This window comes from Paroedura picta, chromosome 16, assembly GCF_049243985.1.
Source record: "Paroedura picta isolate Pp20150507F chromosome 16, Ppicta_v3.0, whole genome shotgun sequence".
In the NCBI taxonomy this organism is placed as follows: domain Eukaryota; kingdom Metazoa; phylum Chordata; class Lepidosauria; order Squamata; family Gekkonidae; genus Paroedura; species Paroedura picta.
This window is the reverse complement of record NC_135384.1, coordinates 14,358,357-14,377,926: the sequence shown is the minus strand read 5'-3', so window position 1 is coordinate 14,377,926 and position 19,570 is coordinate 14,358,357. Positions and strand designations below refer to the sequence as shown.

Genomic DNA, 19,570 nt, shown 5'->3' with positions numbered 1-19,570 from the left:
CCTGGCTCAGAGCCCCTGACCCACCCAGCCAGGTAGCCTGCACTGCTGATTGAGCGTGTCTCTTATGGAGACCCCCTCCTCAGGGATTTGGTACAAAAACTAAAGCCAACAAACAACAGAACCTTATCTCATGCCCCCAATTAAAATGCTGTGATGGGAACCAAATGCAAACAAAATCAAAAAACCTTAAAAATAGGGTGGGCATCCAGGAAGCCAAAGGCTTCTGCCACTGGAGCGGCTGAGCCTATCATGTGGTACCTTAAATAAATGCACTGGCCTCACCCCTGCCACCACTGCCATGGGCACAGCTGTGCAAACCCACTGCAGCATCTACTGCGCCAGCATGTCTCACTATAGCCCACCCTCTTTTACATCAATTAGCAGCCACAATTAGTTGAACCACTCTATTCTGACTGAGCAGCCTCACTTTCCTCTCAGAGTGTCTGTAGAGGGGAGCAGAAAGGAAAGGTGATTATAAGCTGCTTTGTGACTCTTTCTGACAGAGAAAAGTGGCATATAAGAACCAACTCTTCTAAATGCATCTGGAGGCTGAAAAATGTCAGGGATCTCTGACATGCATTACATATATATTCTGCTGTGACAAGTTTGAAACAGGAATTAACTATAATAGCATGTAAGGCATTGGTTTCAGCTGATACATCTTAGGCCTAGTACTTTAGGAGAAGGCAACAGTGTTGGGTTACTACTAGCTAAAGAGGATGTGGTTGCTCACATCAAGTCATTTGGATGCTCATGCACACACTAAATCACAAAGCCAAGGCCAAAGGAAAGGTAAACTATTTGATAGTTTTCTAGATGGAAGACATCAGTCACTTAGGTCCCCACCCTTTCTAAATCTGAATTTCCCAGAGACATACTGACAATTTTCAAACCACAAAGGTATCAGTGTCGGAGACAACAAATCCTTGCCTCCAAATCTAGTTTACAGTGCAGCTGGAGGACCTTGATGCAGTCCTCAGTGGGGGGCAGTTATCTTCAGCTAAAGTGTCAAAACAACCGGTGTCTTTCTTGTTTTCAGTGGACTTCCTGAAGGTAAAAGCAAAATAATAAGACCTTCATTTAAATTGTACAAGATCAAGACTTTTTTCATGAGAACTGCATCTAGATATAAACAGGTCTCTAGTGACCCATCGTATTTCCTTTTCCTGTTCTGGTTCATGTACCTTTCCTTTGCCTCCTTCCCTCAGATACTGTTACTCATTTATGTAAAAACCACTTCTATATATAGTATTGTATTTAATTCTTTCTCTTCAACCAATCCCATAATTATTTCTGGTTACAAATAAAATCTTAAGAAAATCTCACAACTGAAAAAATCTGTTTGCTAAGAGGCACACTCAGAGCCTTCCAGATGCTGCTTTTTGACATTTAATAATTGACTAGCAGGTGGCGACTGTACCAGTGATATCGCAACTCCAGCTCCTGGAGAACAAAATTTGCTGCAGCCTTTATTAACCGAAACCCCACCCTCAATGGAGGATTGGCCCGATGCTGGTATGGGAGCCTGACCTGTCAGCTGTCCGGCTGCATATAAGAATCTGTGGTGGTCCAGCTCCACGCCTCATTCCCAGACAGTAGGATGGGATGCTTTCTGCCAAGGGATAGTTCTGGGAAGCGGCTAGATGGGACCCAATGAGTGTCCACCTCCATTGTCATCCCCCAGCCACCTGGCCCCAGGCCCCTGGCCTCCCAGCTGGAAAGCCACGCCCGGTTACTGGCCGGTCCCCTTATTGGGGTCCCCTACTCCAGGGATTCCTGTGCATAGACAGGCCTCCCTGCCAACAGGCTCCCTATCAAGCATCCCCGCGGCTGCGATGAAGTAAGAACGTGAACAAAGGGAGGGTGGGAGGGTGACTGTCCCAGTCAGTGTCGGCGCAGAGAGGGCGGCCGCGCATGTGCCCAGCCTATTTAAGGCCGGCGCCCTGCCCTTCCAAGTGTGTCTCGGCGCGGCTCATGACGCCACTGGGCCGCGCCTCACTGGGCGCCCCCGCTGCGTCAACGGCTGCTCTTTATGAAGTCTCCTATAATAAGTCTCAAATCATAAATGAACGAAACCGCTTTATTTATTTTTTCATATATTGTTATATTTTTCAGGACTGGGAAATGATTTTTTAATGGAGAAGCAATCCTTTAATCTTGGTGTGTGTGGGTGTGTGTGTGTGTGGGGGGGGGGTCATATGAATTTTAAGCTGTGAATCAAAAAATTCATTAGAAACATGAGGAATGATGCAACAAAAATGATATGATATAATATGACTGATCACAAAGTGATATTCTACAGCCAGAAGGGAAGTTTGGTCATCAAGATGCTACTGCTACTGATCATGTTGCTGCTGGTGCTGCCATGTTGTATAGGGTGTGTTCCATTAATTGTTCCATATATGATGATCCCTTTCCAATTCCTCACAATTTTTATAAGCCAGGGGGGGTCTTCTTGTTGGTGGGATGCTGCTCAAGTTACTTTCTTTTACAACACTCCATCTTTCCTAGATCACCCAGCACGTATGTTGGTTGACGAACCTGGGTAAGGATTTGGATTTTTTTATTTGACTTAATCTGATCACTGTGTTCAGTCACAGATTAAGTAACCAAAGATAGAGTTTTCGTTCCTCTTTATTTGCTTCTTGGATACCCCCTTTATCCACAATGGGAACCCAAAGTGCCTTGCATTGCTCTTCTCTCTTCCTTTTTATCTTTACCGCAACAGTGTGTGGAAGTCTAGGCTGACAATGAATCAGTAATACAAAATCATATAGAAAGTTTTCAGCGTACAATTGAAATTTAAATTGGGGTTCCTAGGACATTTGCCAGCATACCATGTTGGCTATTTGATGTTATCTTTCTGCTATTTGTTTGGATCATTCTAGTCATGTAGTGCATAAATAACAATATTTTTTTCTTTTCTATGGGTAAAACAGCATTCTAGCAAGTGCAACTTTTTTGATTCCTCTATATATAGATGCCTGTGTCAAATGCCCAGATGACCACTATCCAAATGAAGACTAACATGAATGCCTTCTCAAGGTCCCAAGTGACCTTTCATATGAAGAGACTTTAGGGATCATCTTTGTCATCTTGGCGGTATCTTTCTCTCTCGCCACATCATTAGTCCTTGGGACTTTCTGGAAATACAGGAATACTCCCATTGACTGTTTATGCACTGGAGGTTTGATGCTGGGCTGCAGGTTGGAGTTTTAGTCGTGGCAGGTTGCCCCACCTCTTTTTCCGCCCACATGAGGGAGCATTTGGCCTGGTGTACCTCATCCGTCCCCGATTTGTGTTCCTGCAAAGGAGCTGGGGCAGTGAAGTTCCCAGTGCATAAACGGTCATTGTGAATGCTAACAACAGAAGCTTCACATACATTCTCTTCCTCTGCCTCCTGCTTTGTTTCCTCAGCACTTTCATGTTCATTGGAATGCCAGGGAAGGCAACCTGCCTTATGCGCCAAACTACTTTCAGCCTCATCATCTGTGTGGCCCTTTCCATTGTCTTAGCCAAAACTATCACTGTGATCCTGGCCTCCATGGCCACCAAACCAGGGTCCCACATGAGGAGATGGGTGGGTAAAATACTGGCGTATCCCATTGTCCTTTCTGGTTCCTTAACTGAAGCAGTTATTTGTATTGTTTGGGTTTGTATTTCCCCTCCCTTCCCACAAATGAATATGCATTCACAACCAAGGAAAATCATCCTGGAATTTAATGACGGCTCTGATATGATGTTTTACTCTGTCATTGGCTATCTGGGCTTCACAGTAGCTTTCCTTGCCAGGAAGTTACCTTGCAGTTTCAATGAAGCCAAGTTCATCACTTTCAGTATGTTGGTCTTTTGCAGTGTTTGGTTTTCTTTATTCCAATGTACTTAAGCTCTAAAGGGAAATATGTGGTGGCTGTGGAGATCTTCTCTATCTTGTTCTCTGCTGCTAGCTTATTGGTTTTCACCTTTCCCCCAAAATGCTACATCATCTTGCTCTGGCCAAACATAAACATTCTAGGACAGATAATTAGGATTATGTGAGGTTATCAGCCATAGTTTTCTTGATACCAAATTCTGGGATGAATGTAAATGACTATCAATAATAATATAGGACTCTTATAGGGGGAAAGTAACCTAAAGCCCTTAACCATCTCAGTTTGATGAAGAAACTAGCTGAATAGAGCACAGAAGTTCCATAATCTTCTTCAGATAATGTTTTTTTTTTCTGTTAAAAGAAATGTTCCAACAGCAAAAGAGTCCTCTTGTTCCTCTGTGCTGATCATAGTATGTTGAGTAAATCTAAATTTGGAACCTTTATTCAAATAGTTTTTGTACACTTTTGCTAAATACTCTCTCCCCATTTCCTCCAAGCAACTGCTCTTCATTAGTTGATTCAGTAAATTTATTAGCAATGCTTCAATTTTAATCAAATCCCAAACCATTCTGTTATCTTCTGTTGCATTCCTTGCTGTTCTGAAAAGATCCCATATTAATATATTGTTCCAAAATACTATATTGAGGTGGGATTTAAAGCCAGAACTCTGATTCAGGTCTTGGCTAACATTCGGACATAGGCTCTAAATGTACTGAATCCTTCCTTCTTTCATACTGATTTCTGCAAAATCTAAGGGAAGATGTAACTTCTCTACCCATCGTCATCTCTTTCCCCATTTTCTAGCCCATACTCTATTGAACAAAGAGCTGACATTGATTCTGTTAGTTATGGCCCCAACCTGATTCACTGGAGATTTCCTTCCCCACTTCTCTGTCCTGTTCCCACATTCCCCCAGCTTTACATCTCTTTTCTGCTCCCTGCACAAACATGTAAGCTATTTCCCAATCTCAGTTTCAACACGTGTTCCAGTATAGAAGAAGAGTTTGTGGTAACATCTGTGTATGAGTTCTCTCTTTGGCCTCTGGCCAATACTACTACTTATTAGTAATAATATACAATTAACTGTAAAAGCAATTATTTGCAAGCTGTATTCAAGAGTATCTGTTGTGGAGTAGGGAATGGGAAGAAGATTCTAAGCCTCTTTGTGATTCATTCTGGTAGAGAAAAGTGACATGTAAGAACCAACTCTTCTAAATATATCTGCAGGCTGAAAAATGTTGGGGACCGCTAACATGCATGACATACATGCTTTACTGAGGTAAGACTGAAAAAGGAATTAACTGCAGTAGCATGTAAGACATTTGTGTCAGTTGATACATTGTAGGCATTGTTTCAGCTGAAGCATCTTAGGCCTAGTATTTTAGGAGAAGGGAACTGTGTTTGGTTACTACCAGCTGAAGTGGATGTGGTAGCTCACATCAATCAATTGTCATTTTGTGCACACACTAAATTACAAAACAAAGCAAAGGCCACAGGGAAGGTAAAATATTTGACAGTTTTCTAGGTGGAAGACATCAGTCACTTAGGCCCCCACCTTTTCTAAATCTGTATTGCCCAGAGACATATTGACGATTTCCAAACCACAACGGTATCAGCTGGCCTGTTAGAATTTGGAAACAACAAATCCTTTAGCCTACATGTCTAGTTTACAGTGCAGCTGGTGTGGGGCCCTGATGCAGTCTTGGTGGGGGGGCAGTTATCTCCAGCCAAAATGTCAAAACAACTGGTGCCTTGCTTGTTTGCAATGGATTTCCTAAAGGTACAAGCAAGTAATAAGACCTTAATTTAAGTTGTACAAAATCAAGACTTTTTCATCAGAACTGCATCTAGATAGAAACAGTTCTCTGGTGACCCATTGTATTCCCTTTTCTTTTTCTGTTTCATGTAGGATCCTTTCCCCTCAGATATAATTTCTCATTTATACACTTCACTATATGATATTGATTCTTATTCTTACTAATTCCCATAATTATTTCTGAAGAAAATCTCACAAAAGAAAAATCTGTTTCCGAAGAGCCACACTCAGTGCAATCCAGATGCTATGTTTAGAAATAAAATAATTATTAAGTCTCCTTTAATAAGTTATAATATTTCATGTTTATTCGCAGATCGTAAAATGAACAAAACCTCTTTATATTGATCTATTTTGCACAATTGGGAAATAATTATTTATGGTGAAGCATTCCTTTAATCTTGGTGTGTGCGGGTGGCTGAGTGGGATTTTAAGGAGTGAACCAAAAAATCCATAGAAACATGAGAATTATGGAACAAAACTGATATGATAAAATATAATGGATGGCAACATTATATTCTGCAGCCGGAAGGGAAGTCGAGATGCTCCTGTTTCTGATGCTGGTGCTGCTGATGCTGCCCTGTTGTATAGTCTGTGGGACGTCTTCCATTAATTGCTCTATATATGATGACCCCTTTCCGATTCCTCACAACTTTTATCAACCAGGGGACTTTCTTATTGGTGGAATTGCTGCTCAGGTTGCTTTCTTAAATAACCCTCCATCTTTTCTAGAACACCCAGCACGCATGGTGGTTGATGAACCTGGGTAAGTATTTTTTTTCTTTGACTTAATCTGATCACTGTGATCCGTCAGTGAGTAAGTAACCACAGATTGCATTTATATTCCATTTGCTTTGCTTGTGAGACCCCCCCCCTTTCTCCCCAATGGGAACCCAAAGTGGCTTGCATAGCTCTTCTCTAGTTCTTTTTATCCATACCTCAACGCTGTGTGGGAGACTAGGCAGTCAATGTATCATTGATCCAACATCACATCGAAACCTTTCTGGGTACAATGAAAATTCAAATAACGGTTTCTAAGACGTATACCATTATGCCATGTTGGCTATTTAATGTTATCTTTCTGCAATCTGCTTGGATCATTCTAAGCATGTAGTGCATTAAAAAAAATAGGTTTTCTTTTCAATGGTAAAAATGGCATTCCAGCAAGGTTCAGGGATGAATGTATTTGAAGTGGGGAGTGTAAAAGCTGAAAATAAATGCAATGTGCCTAGGTCACTTGGAAGTGTTTTAGGCACTCCAGTGATTTGTAGGGACAGGCTTCTGGATTGGGGGAAAAACATTTTCTTTCCATATGTTTATCCCCAATACCACCAGCCCCGCCCCATTTCACCAAAGTGCTGTGGTCACTTCCTGATGTCATAGGCATATTCCATTGATTTCCATCTTCTTGCCAGTTAAGGGTTTATTCTTGAAGTGAATCTTGAAAACTGGAGGATTGCCACTCATATAAGTGGGTCTGGCTGTCCTATATGAGCAGAAAAAGGTAAGAACAATCAAAAACATGAAATCTATTCACATTGCTTTTCAAGTAATTTGGTGTTAGGCATGTGCCTACTAAAATAAGCTCCCTCTGCTCTTTCTCTGTTGTTTTCAATAATTGTCAGAATATAAAGTGGTGATGTCAGATTTCAAGAAGGGAACCTTATTTTGGAAGTTTTCAAATTCAAACTACAGATTTACTACAGATACATTTATATTTTGATGTCTGGTTCCATATTTAAGAAAGTAATCTTGGCATTTTTAGGACTTTTTCATCAGCCATTCCCATCAAACTGTATGCATTATTCACCATTATTTGTGAATCACATTCCATCAACTTTCAGACAATTGCAACTCCACTCCAATAGGGGGCTCCCATGTGGGTCCAAGCCATTTGTTCCAGTATAGAAATCATGCAAAAAAGTTTCCTCAGTTTACTGTCTTAGACTCTGAGATGTGTTTCTGCCTCGATTCTCTCTCTAGTAGCAGCAGATAGTCACTTGTGCATCTTTGTACACCTTATCTATTTGGACATCTACCATCTCTCTTCCTCCTCTCTTGACCTGACTGCTCTCTGACTCCTTTGACAATGGTTGAAGACATTTGTGGGCTCCATAATTATATAATGAGGCTCTCACATATGAGACTGATTTGAGTCAGTTAAGGTAACAGCCTGAATACATTAACTGGGAACTATTCTGCTCAGAGGAAGCTTTTCCCTAATGCATTTGGAATTTATGGCCACATCATCTCTCACAGTATTGACAACCACTGTGAAAATTGACATATACATTTCCTGTATGCAAATATAAACACTTTTACTCTCATTGTTCCTAAATACATTTGAATAGATCTACAAATTTTGAAAATCTTTGCAAACCTCATTTCCACTGAGGTGCCCCTCCAATGCCTTTTCGTCACTCGTCACTCAGGTTTGAGCCCTACCTGTTATATCTCCTGCACTCAAATGGGTGTTGTTGCTGGCTGGTATAGGAATCTACTGGGAGTGTGGTGGTGTGGGATGATCTCTAATGGGACAGCTTCGTATCCTGCCTCCCTTTGTTTAACTTCTAAAGTTAATTCTAGTTAATGGTTTGAATTTTGTCACAGCAGTGGTAAAGGGCACTAAAAAGACCCTTGGTTAAGGGCCACAGTCTACACACTGTAGTCCTAAGGATGGAGGGTCAGAATAAGACACCGGCTCAAAAACAGGCATGGCTTACCTTGCTGGTCAGGCCAGGGGACCGAGGCAAAACAGGCTTATTGGCCAAAAGATATAGGCATACGTTGGTCTCCTCATGCCTGCTTCCCCATGGGGATGTTGAAAAAAAGGAATCTGCCATTCTGGATGTTCCATATAGAGCCAAGTCCTGAGCAGCCGGATAACTGAGGTGGGGTTTGGTCTCCTCATGCCAAAGGGCAAACCCTCCGGCTGGAGGGTGTATGGGGTATTAATAAAGCTGTGTCCTTTTTCACACCAATCATAAGTCGTGTTTTGAGTGTATCTCCTGGGTTCACATGCCATACTGCCAGTCAAATGCAGTTTGGTTGCTTTCCTAAGGATATCTCTTTGCAGGTCAGTCACAAAAAACTACCAGCACATTTTGGCTATGGCATTTGCTGTAAAAGAGTTGAATGAGAATCCCAACTTCTTAACAAATATCAGCTTGGGGCTCTACATAATCAATAGTTACGGCCTTGGAAGGATGACTTTTAAGGCCACACTCAGCGTACTTTCTGCGCAGCAGAGGCTGGTCCCTAACTTCAGCTGTGATAACCGGCAGAAATTCATAGCTGTAATTGGAGGCCGTTTGTCTGAAACCTCTGCTCAGATTGGCTCCATTTTGAATATCTACAATACTCCTCAGGTAAGCTATAAACATAGACTTAACAATTCCAGCATATGATTGAGGATGCTGAATTCATTCATTAAAATGACAATGTGTTTTCTTTCAGCTGACGTTTGGATCATTTTCCCTTGCAAAAGATGACAAAAAACAATTTCCTTCCATATATCAGATGGTGCCTGGTGACACCCATCAGTACAGGGGAGTTATAAAGTTATTTCATCATTTTCGATGGACTTGGATTGGGCTCCTGGCTATGGATGATGACATGGGAAACCAGTTTTTGCGGAGAATAACACCTCTACTCTTCGAGAACAGCATTTGTTTTTCATTCATATACAAAATAACAAAGGTGACTTACATAAAGGACATGTCAGACTTCGTTATTAAACAAGCTGAACACTACCCACTATTAATGGACAAAAAAGTCAGTGTCTTTTATGTTTATGGAGAACTTTTAGCCATGTTGACTTTAAGAATAACACTTTATTTTTTTCCTTTTGTTCTATTACCTGTTTTGGATAAGGTATGGATAGTTACTTCACAGTGGGACTTTGAGTCATTTGCTATCCAAAGAATTTTTGATACAGACTCCCTCCATGGTGCCCTGTCATTTACAGTCCATTCCAATCAGCCTCCGGGATTTCAAGAATTCCTGCAGACCATAAGACCTTTCTGGGTTGGAGGAGATGGTTTCATTCAGATCTTTTGGGAGCAAGCATTCAGCTGTTCATTGTCACATGAGCAAGGGGATATAAAGAAAATCTGCAGTGGGGAGGAGAAACTGGAGAGCCTTCCTGGACCTTTGTTTGAAATGCAGATGACTGGCCACAGCTATAATGTCTACAATGCTGTTTATGCCGTGGCCCATGCTTTACACAATATCCACACACATGAAACCAAATGTAGAAAACATGTGGAACTTGGGAGTATTCAGAATATAGAGCCATGGCAGGTACTGAAATTATTCAAACTGTTCGACATGTCAAAAGTGGAGGATTTCTCTTTCTGTGTCCAATTTGATTGTTCAGTTCTCCCACCCATACATTAATTCAAAAATATTTCTGTTTGTTTGCTTGGTATGTTCGTTTATAGTTTGAGATTGTTTAACCTGGCTGCAGTGTTTTCAGTATTGTAACTATTCTTTCTGGTTTTTTATTCATTCTAGTTAAACAAGTTTTTAAGGAAAACCTTGTTCAACAATTCAGTCGGAGAAAGCATAAAGTTTGATCAAGATGGAGAATTAGTTACAGTTTTTGATGTCACCAATTGGGTCACCTTTTCCAATGGGTCATTTGCTAGGGTGAAAGTTGGACGACTGGATCCCCAGGCCCCTTCAGAGAATGAGCTCACTCTCGAAGATGATCAAATTGTGTGGCATAGAAGCTTTAATCAGGTGTCTGATTTCCTGCACTCAATTCCTTCTTTTGCAAGCAAGACAAATACTTTTTCCAGCAATGATGATGTGTTTGTGTCCGGGTAGGGGAGGTTAACAACCTCATTTTCTTCATGTGCATATTCCTAATATTTTCTGGAAGGTTACTGTATTGATTGCAGATTAAATTTAACTTGTTCAAAATCCTGGTCTAAAATTTTTAATGAAGATTCTCCTACCACTTTTCATTATGGTTTTGTTATTGTTGTTATGGTCCTTCTTTAATATCCAAGTATTCAGCAGTACCAACCCTACATAGCTTCTAAGATCCCATCAGACTTCTAAGATCCCATCTGGAATAGCCAGAAGTACAGATATTTTATTCCAATTTACATTCGTATATAGAAAATAACTTTCCTGGTATGGTCCTCCGGTAGGCATATGGTTGAGGCCAGGGTAGGCGGTCCTGACGTTGGATCTGGGCTCCCTGGGTTCATCTGAGTTATCTGATTGCCTCACTCCCATATTAGCAACCTGATGTCCCTTGGCTAACATGGGGCAGTTTTGGGGGGGGGGGTTAGTGGGGTTAGTTAGTGCTCGCCTGTTGCTTAACATTGATAGTGTGGATTGGTTTTAATGGTTTTTATTGTAATTTTTTTGGTTTTATTTTAATTTTTATCTTGTAAACTGCTGTGAGCCTAAGGGAACGGTGGTTTAAAAGTTTATTATTATTATTATTATTATTAATAATAATAATAATAATAATAATAATAATAATAATAATAATAATAATAATAATGAACTATATCAAGCTAAACAGCTAGACTGAAGTCCAATAGCACCATAGAGATCAAGAAGATTTTCAGAGTATGACCATTGGAGAGTCAAAGCATCTTCTCTTGGAAATTTGACAAATGGAGCTTTGACTATTGAAAACTCATCCAACTAAATCATGTTCGTCTCTAGAAGTTTTTCTGGATTTATACCTAGTTTTTTTTTTTTTTTTACTGGAACCAACCCGGCTACCATGAGAAACTACCCTGTTGATGTTCCCCTTGACAATATCACTGCACAGTTTCTCAGCTACAAAGCATTGTATTGGTTGGTTTAACTTGCAGATGCTTATACCAGTTCTCAGAAAAAAATATCTGTAAATGATATGATATCCATCAGATTTTCAACAACTGAATCATTAAACTGACCAGATTTGGTAAACCACCAATTTGCTTCAAATCCTGATTGATCCTATACAATCAATGGCAACAGTTTAAGTAACAATATCAGAGGTGGTTAATCTTTCATTCTTATTTTCATTTACATATTTACAATTCTATGCTGTGATAGAAGTTGAGGATTTTCTTAATTTCTAACTCTGTGTTGTGCATTTCGGTCACATCATGATTGTCAAATAATTGGTGACATCACAGGAAAGCTGATGCTTAATACAAAGTGCTTATTTGTTTCCCCTGACCTCATATTTATTTCCCCAGCAAAAATAAAAAGTAAATATCAGGCCACCCATTGTCAAAAGACAATGATTCAATGCTTCCCTCCCTTTCTGTTTATGGACAGGTGCTTCCCATTTCTGTCTGCAATGACCCTTGCCAGCCTGGCTTCAGCAAATCAAAGAAGGAGGGAGAGAAATTTTGCTGCTATGATTGTACTCCTTGTCCAGAAGGGATGACTTCTGAGAATAATGGTAAAAGACACCTTTCTTTAATAATGGGATAAAAATGGATCTTTTCCAGTCCATTCGCCATGTGCCAATCTTCCAGACTTTTTGGCATAATGCTGTGATTGCTGCTGGTGGAACAAATCTGAGTAGTTCCACTGAAATGTTATCTATGCCAGGAGCCTTATTATTTGGGAGCCCAGATCACTTCTTCCAGTATAGGTGGTTTCAATTCATGTTGGGTGTTTTTGGCTGGTGACTGAGGCATCTTGGTGTTTGCATATAATTCTTCTGCATATTGTTGCCATTGATCCTTGATGTTGGTTTGGTCAGTCAAATCTTTTCCATTCTTGTCTTTGATGGTCACTTTACAAGCAGTGAAGGTGCTCTGAACTTTTTTCACCTGAGCAAAAAGGCTTCTGGTGTGGCCTATAGTTGTCAACCCCCGTCTGCAACCCGGTACCGGGCCGCAAAGGCCTCGGTATCTGGCCACTGGTAGCCACACCTGCCTCTCCCCCCCCCCCCCGCAGCAAGAAGCTCACTAGGCTCACGGCCCGGCTAGCTTCTTGCTGCTAGAGTGGGGGGAAGAGGCAGGTGCGGCCGCTGGCACGCTGGTGGACACAAACGCACATGCACGGAGCTGCCGCGCATGCACATTAGCACCTACTGGTGGTGAAAACGTGCATATGCGGCAGCTCCGCTCATGCGCATTTTCACCACCACGGGGCACTAACGCACATGCAAGGCACCCGGACCACTGGCTCTTCCTCACCCCAGGGGTGGTCCTCAACCTTGAAAAGGATGGGGACTGGTGGCCTATAGTACACTCCTCTTCCAGTCGCTTGCATTGTTGACCCCAATACACTTCCTTATCTTGTCTGTGGTTCACTCCTCTTCCAGTTGCTTGTATTGTTGAACTCAATACATTATCTTGTCTGGCAACACATTGAAAATCTGCATTTAGCCTCCTGAATTAATCTCTCATGTCAGCAATTTTGATGGTGTCAGATGTTAACCAATTGCATCTTCTTTCCAGCTTTTTGTATGGTATATGTTCTAAAGCAGCTTCTATGACATTAGACTGAGATTCTTGCCACAATTCCTCAGGTAGCTTCTCAGTAGTATCAAGCAGTTCGAATTTGCTTTTCACTTCTATGGCATATGTTTGTGGAATCTGGTGACATCAAACTTCTTTGGGGGTACATTTTTCTTGATATTTTGTAATCTGTCTTTCAACTTGGCCACCAACAATTTGTGATCAGACCCACAATCTGCTCCATGAAATGTTTTTTACTGCTAGCTCCTCCATCTCTGACTGCAAAGGTTAAAATTGATATGATTATGGTGTATGCCTTCTGGAAATTTCCAGGTGTATAAACAGCATTTTAGTTGTTCGTAGAGGGTGTTAATGATAGTCAGTTTGTTTTCTTGACCGAACGGGATACGTCTGTCACCAGCTTCATTTCACTCACCTAGTCCAAACCTACCACAGATGCTCTGTTCTTCCAACTTTGGCGGTGAAATCCCCAATAATGTATATCATGTCCTTTTGAGGCACCTGTTTGTTTCATGCACTTTTGCATAGAAACCTTCAATTTCATTTTCATCAGCAGCTGTGGTTGGTGCAAACACTTGTACAACAGTTGTTTTCATTGGCTTTCCCCAAATTCAAATGGACATAATTTGGTCATTTACTGCTATATCTAGATACCATTTTATTCCTATTTGATGTAAACTGCCCTGAGCCTTTTGGGGGGGGGGGGTGTTAAATAAATAAATATGAATGAATGAATGAATGAATAAATGATTAATTAAACAAAAAATAAAATTTAGACCTTTGAACTAGCAGAAATTTGTCCATTCCAAAAGGATGCAAACCTGGTCAGTGACCAAAAACATTGCCTATACCGTTATCCCAAACCATTGACATATATGTAGTGAGGGGAACTGAAGAAGGATGGGCATAAATTTCTACCTTATGTACATTATTGTGTCTTAGATAGTATTCAAAACCTTAAAATACTGAAACAGCTCTTTTGATTTCTTCAGATATGGATGCCTGTGTTGAATGTCCAGATAATCGATTTCCCAGCGAACGCCATCATGAATGCCTTCTCAAGATCACAACCTATCTTTCATATGAAGAAACTTTAGGGATCATCTTTCTCATTTTGGCTGTATCTTTCTCTCTAGTCACATCATTATTGCTTGGAACCTTCATGAAATACAAGGACACTCCCATTGTTAAAGCCAACAATAGAAGCCTCACATACATCCTCCTCCTCTCACTCTTGCTTTGTTTCCTCAGTTCCCTGATGTTTATAGGAAAGCCAGGGAAGGTGACCTGCCTTCTGCGCCAAACGACTTTCAGCCTCATCTTCTGTGTGGCTCTTTCCAGTGTCTTAGCCAAAACTATAACTGTGGTCCTGGCCTTCATGGCCACCAAACCAGGGTCCCACATGAGGAGATGGGTGGGTAAAAAACTGGCCTATTCCATTGTCCTTTCTGGCTCTTTAATTCAAGCAGTTATTTGTACTGTTTGGGTTTGTATTTCCCCTCCCTTCCCACAAATGAATATGCATGCACAACCCAGGGAAATCATCCTGGAATGTAATGAGGGCTCTGCTTTGATGTTTTACTCTGTTCTTGGCTATCTGGTCTTTCTGGCTAGTGTTAGCTTCACAGTGGCTTTTCTTGCCAGGAAGCTACCTGGCAGTTTTAATGAAGCCAAGTTCATCACTTTCAGTATGTTGGTCTTTTGCAGTGTTTGGTTTTCCTTTCTTCCAACTTACTTAAGCTCTAAAGGCAAATCCATGGTGGCTGTGGAGATCTTCTCTATCTTGTCATCTGCTGTTGCCTTACTAGGTTGCATCTTTTTCCCAAAATGCTACATCATTTTGCTGAGGCCAGAAATGAACATTCGGGAGCAGATAATTAGGACCATGTGAGAATACCTGTCACAGTTTCTTGATACCAAAATCTGGGATGAATGTAAATGACTGTGAAGAAAAATACTTGACTTTTAATTGTGGAAAGTAACCTATGCCATGGACCATCTCAGTGTGATGAATAACCTCACTCGACACAGCACAGACGTTTCATTATCTTTTTCAGAAAATGTTGTTTCTGTGAATATACATGTTCTCAGAGCAAAAGAGTCCTCTAGTTCTTCTGCTGTGTCTTGATTGAGATGAAGAAATCTAAATTTGACACATTTTCTTAACCTTTCTGGACACTATTCAAATAGTTTTTTCTTCACTTTGGCTAAATACTCCCTCCTCATTCCTTCCAACCAACTACTCTTCATTAGTTAATTCAGTAAATATGTGCTACAATGCTAAAATATATGCGGTCACATATTTGGGCACAAAATATGTGCTCAATGCAACAATTTTATCCAGTACCAAAAGCATTATTTTATTTCCTGTTGCATTTCTTTTTTATTATTTTATTATTATTATTATTGAATTTATTTCCCGCCACTCCCTTGCGGCTCGTGGTGGGTTACAACAGTATAAACCCCATAAAATACATTAAAACCAATTAACATGTCAATAGTTAATGACTACCTGGCAAGAGCGGCTAATCAACTACCCATTCCCCTTAGCAAGTGGAGAGGGGATACTGATGGTACTCATGTCTAATCCCAATCCTCAGGTCCCGGGGGGGCGTAGGTGTTAAGCCTGGTCTCAACCGTAAACCTGGCGGAAGAGCTCCGTCTTGCAGGCCCTGCGGAACGATGGAAGGTCCCGCAGGGCCCGCAGCTCTCCCGGGAGCTCATTGTCCTCCTGAAAAGATCCCATGTTATCATATGTCCCCAAAATACTGTATCTAGGTGGGATTTAGAGCCAGAACTCTGAATCAGATCTTCCGTACAGATTTCTTCACAATCTAGGGAAGATATAATTTACTCCCTATCATCATATCTTTCTCCCAGTTTTATACTCCATAATCTACTGAACAGGGAGCTAACAGATTGTGTCTATCTGCCAGTTAGTGCCCTACAACTGAATATTTGGAGTCCTCTTTCCCCTCCACTTCCACTTCTTCTCTCCCCAGTACCCAGTTTTCCCCACATTTACACCTCTTTTCTGCTCCCTACACAAACATGTAATTCCTAATCTCAGTCTGAACATGTGTTGAAGTATGGAAGAATATGTAGTAACCTCAGCTTTTAGGCCATAAAACCAGATAGAAACTTCCTGTGAGTTAATGATGTACTGAGAAATCATGTTAATAAAATTCAGACCACAATGTATCATTGATTATTGGGATGGGTGGTATAAATAATTTTAAAGAGTTCATTATTACTATTATGTATGTATGTATGTATGTATGTATGTATGTATGTATTTATCTATCTATCTATCTATCTATCTATCTATCTATCTATCTATCTATCTATCTATCTATCTATCTATCTATCTATCTATCTATCTATCTATCTATCTATCTATCTATCTATCTATCTATCTATCTATTTATTTATTTATTTATTTATTTATTATGCTGTAATACAACATGTTTCCTATGCCAAGACATCAGATCTTCCCATTTCTCCCCAGTTCATCTGGAAATTAATAATAGCATCACTACATTAATTTTGTTTATTTTTCTGGGCTAGTGTCCAGATACCTCTCTAATGACAGACAAATGCTGAATATGTATTGGAAATTTGTACAGTTTCATTATTTTAGTAGTAATAAAAATTAATTCCACTGAATTGTTTAAGAAAAGCTAAAACAATGAATACTGACTTCTACAGTCAGCAGAGCCTAACTCTACTGATAGATCTGGAGGGATTTAGATCAATACTATTCAGTCAAGATATTCAATAGCTGATGACTCTTGGAAACTGGACATGATCTCTGCAACTGAATTTATAATATGGCTGCTGCAATTGACAGTTTTCCAATATCTCAGTCAAAGTCAGTCCCATGGTTTAAACACTTTTTTGTTGGTGTTGTTGTTGTTAGGTGCGAAGTCATGTCCGACCCATCGCGAACCCATGGACAATGATCCTCCAGGCCTTCCTGTCTTCTACAATTCCCCGGAGTCCATTTAAGTCTGCACCTACTGCTTCAGTGACTCCATCCAGCCCCCTCATTCTCTGTCGTCCCCTTCTTCTTTTGCCCTCAATCGCTCCCAGCATTAGGCTCTTCTCCAGGGAGTCCTTCCTTCTCATGAGGTGGCCAAAGTATTTGAGTTTCATCTTCACCTTCTAAGGAGCAGTCAGGGCTGATCTCCTCTAGGACTGACCGGTTTGTTCGCCTTGCAGTCCAAGGGACTCGCAAGAGTCTTCTCCAGCACCAGAGTTCAAAATCCTCAATCCTTTGAAGCTCGGCCTTCCTTATGGTCCAACTTTCACAGCCATACATTGCAACTGGGAAGACCATAGCCTTGATTAAATGCACTTTTGTTGGCAGGGTGATGTTTCTGCTTTTAAGGATGTTGTCTAAATTTGCCATAGGTTTCCTCCCCAGGAGCAAGCATCTTTTAATTTCTTTGCTGCAGTCCCCATCTGCAGTGATCTTGGAGCCCAGGAAAATAAAATCTGTCACTACCTCCATTTCTTCCCCATCTATTTGCCAGGAATTGAGAGGACCAGATGCCATGATCTTCTTTTTCTTGATGTTGGGTTTCAAGCCAACTTTTGCACTCTCCTCCTTCACCCGCATCAACAGGCTCTTTAGTTCCTCTTCACTTTCTGCCGTTAGAGTGCTATCATCTGCATATCTGAGGTTGTTGATATTTCTCCCTGCAATCTTGATCCCAATTTGTGACTCATCTAACCCCGCCTTTCTCATGATGTGCTCCGCATACAAGTTAAATAGGCAAGGCAACAGTATACAGTCTTGCTGAACTCCTTCCTCAATTTTGAACCAATCAGTGATTCCATGCCCAGTTCTCACTGTTGCTTCTTGACTTGCATATAGGTTTCTCAAGAGACAAATAAGATGCTCTGGTATTCCCATCTCTTTAAGAACTTGCCACAATTTGTTGTGCTCCACACAATCAAAGGCTTTAGCATAGTCAAGTAGATGTTCTTCTGGAACTCCCTAGCTTTCTCTATGATCCAGTGTATGTTGGCAAAAACTTTTTAAAAGTCTATAAAATAACACCACATTTGCTTGGACCATGTGATCTGGCCAATTCTCTTGTACCACAAGTTCTCAATCTCTCTATATATGTGGGAACATGGAGGTTGATGATCTCACCCATTACTTCTTAATATGCCCACTATGATGAGCCAAGGAATAATGGTATCCTAAGATTTTTAAATCCTAAATATAGTACTTAAACAGTTAATGGAATTTTATGTTATTATCTTTTCTGTTGTCATATATTTTCTTTTTTCTTTTAATCTTTTTTTACTTCATTGTACAATACAATAAAAGTCATCTATTACTATTTATGTGTAACAACTTTCTCTGTTATAATAATCTCTAGGTGGGCCCTGTGCAGACTTTACTTTCGGTCCGCGGGCCAATCACAGCTGCTCCCACCAACCCGGCCAGGGGCACACTGGCATTATTGCTGTCATTCTGACCCTGCCTGCCTCAAAGGATGGAGGTTGTTGGGGCTGCAGGGGGGATCAGGAAGAATGGATTTCCCTCCCGCACTCCCCACTGGGACAAAAAGGCTTGCTGCTGCCTTGCACAGACCACGGCAGGGCTTTTCAAACCACAGGAGAGTGCAGCTGGGAAGTCTGCCTGCTGCTGCCTCTCTAAGGCTCACTGGGCTTTTTTGGGGTGTGGAGAGGAGTTCTTGCCCCTCCTTGAATAGCCCTGGTGAGCCTGGGAGATACCACGGCACCCAGTTCTACCAGTCATATATGAGGTCATGTAGAGGGATATCCCAAAATGAAGTCTGATCAGATCTAGACATACAGAGGTGCTTGCTGAATTTCTGAAGACCTGCTTTCTGCATTATGCATAACCCTACTCCCTGACATAATCTGGTTGGTTCCTCCACCCTTGGTAGTGTATTTGTAATTAATACCACCATCCTGAGCCAATATTCGAAATATTGGCGAGCCATCTTGGTATAGTAGTTAGGAACAAGGATTTCGAATCTGGGAAGCTGGGTTGGATTCCCTGCTCCCCTACATGGAGCCAGCTGAGTAACCTTGGGCTTGACACAGCACTGATTAAGCTGTTCATATTGAGCAAAGATATCAGGGCTCTCTCATCCTTGCCTACCTCACAGGGTGTCTGTTGTGGGGTTGCTTTGTGACTCCTATTAGAGAAAACGGCATATAGGGACAGAGATTAATTGGACAAGCATATAAGGCAGTGGTCTCAGGTGATATAGTTTAGGCATTCATTTCAGCTGATAAATCTTAGGCTTATTATTTTAGGAGAAGACAACTGTATTTGGTTACTAACAATTGAAGAGGATATGGTTGCTCATATCAATCATCATTTGGATGAAAGGCCACAGGAAAAGTAAACTATTTGACAGTTTTGAGGTGGAAGAAATCAGTCACTAG

General features: G+C 41.0%; 1 protein-coding gene across 1 annotated transcript; it reads left to right on the top strand.

Moving 5' to 3' along the window:
- The first annotated feature begins 6,226 nt into the window (after positions 1-6,226).
- On the top strand, positions 6,227-15,026 carry LOC143825414 (vomeronasal type-2 receptor 26-like). Its single transcript, XM_077313444.1, has 6 exons — positions 6,227-6,450; positions 8,761-9,052; positions 9,141-9,458; positions 10,200-10,427; positions 11,979-12,105; positions 14,128-15,026. The coding sequence occupies exons 1-6, from the start codon at positions 6,227-6,229 to the stop codon at positions 15,024-15,026; spliced, it is 2,088 nt and encodes a 695-aa protein (XP_077169559.1).
- The last annotated feature ends 4,544 nt before the right edge of the window (positions 15,027-19,570 follow it).

Bases quoted from the DNA above. Each gene is read 5' to 3' on its own strand.
- LOC143825414 (XM_077313444.1), top strand. From the start codon at position 6,227: ATGCTCCTGTTTCTGATGCTGGTGCTGCTGATGCTGCCCTGTTGTATA. The intron at 10,428-11,978 runs GTGTCTGATTTC...GTTTATGGACAG, and splicing joins GGCATAGAAGCTTTAATCAG to GTGCTTCCCATTTCTGTCTG. The intron at 12,106-14,127 runs GTAAAAGACACC...TGATTTCTTCAG, and splicing joins GATGACTTCTGAGAATAATG to ATATGGATGCCTGTGTTGAA.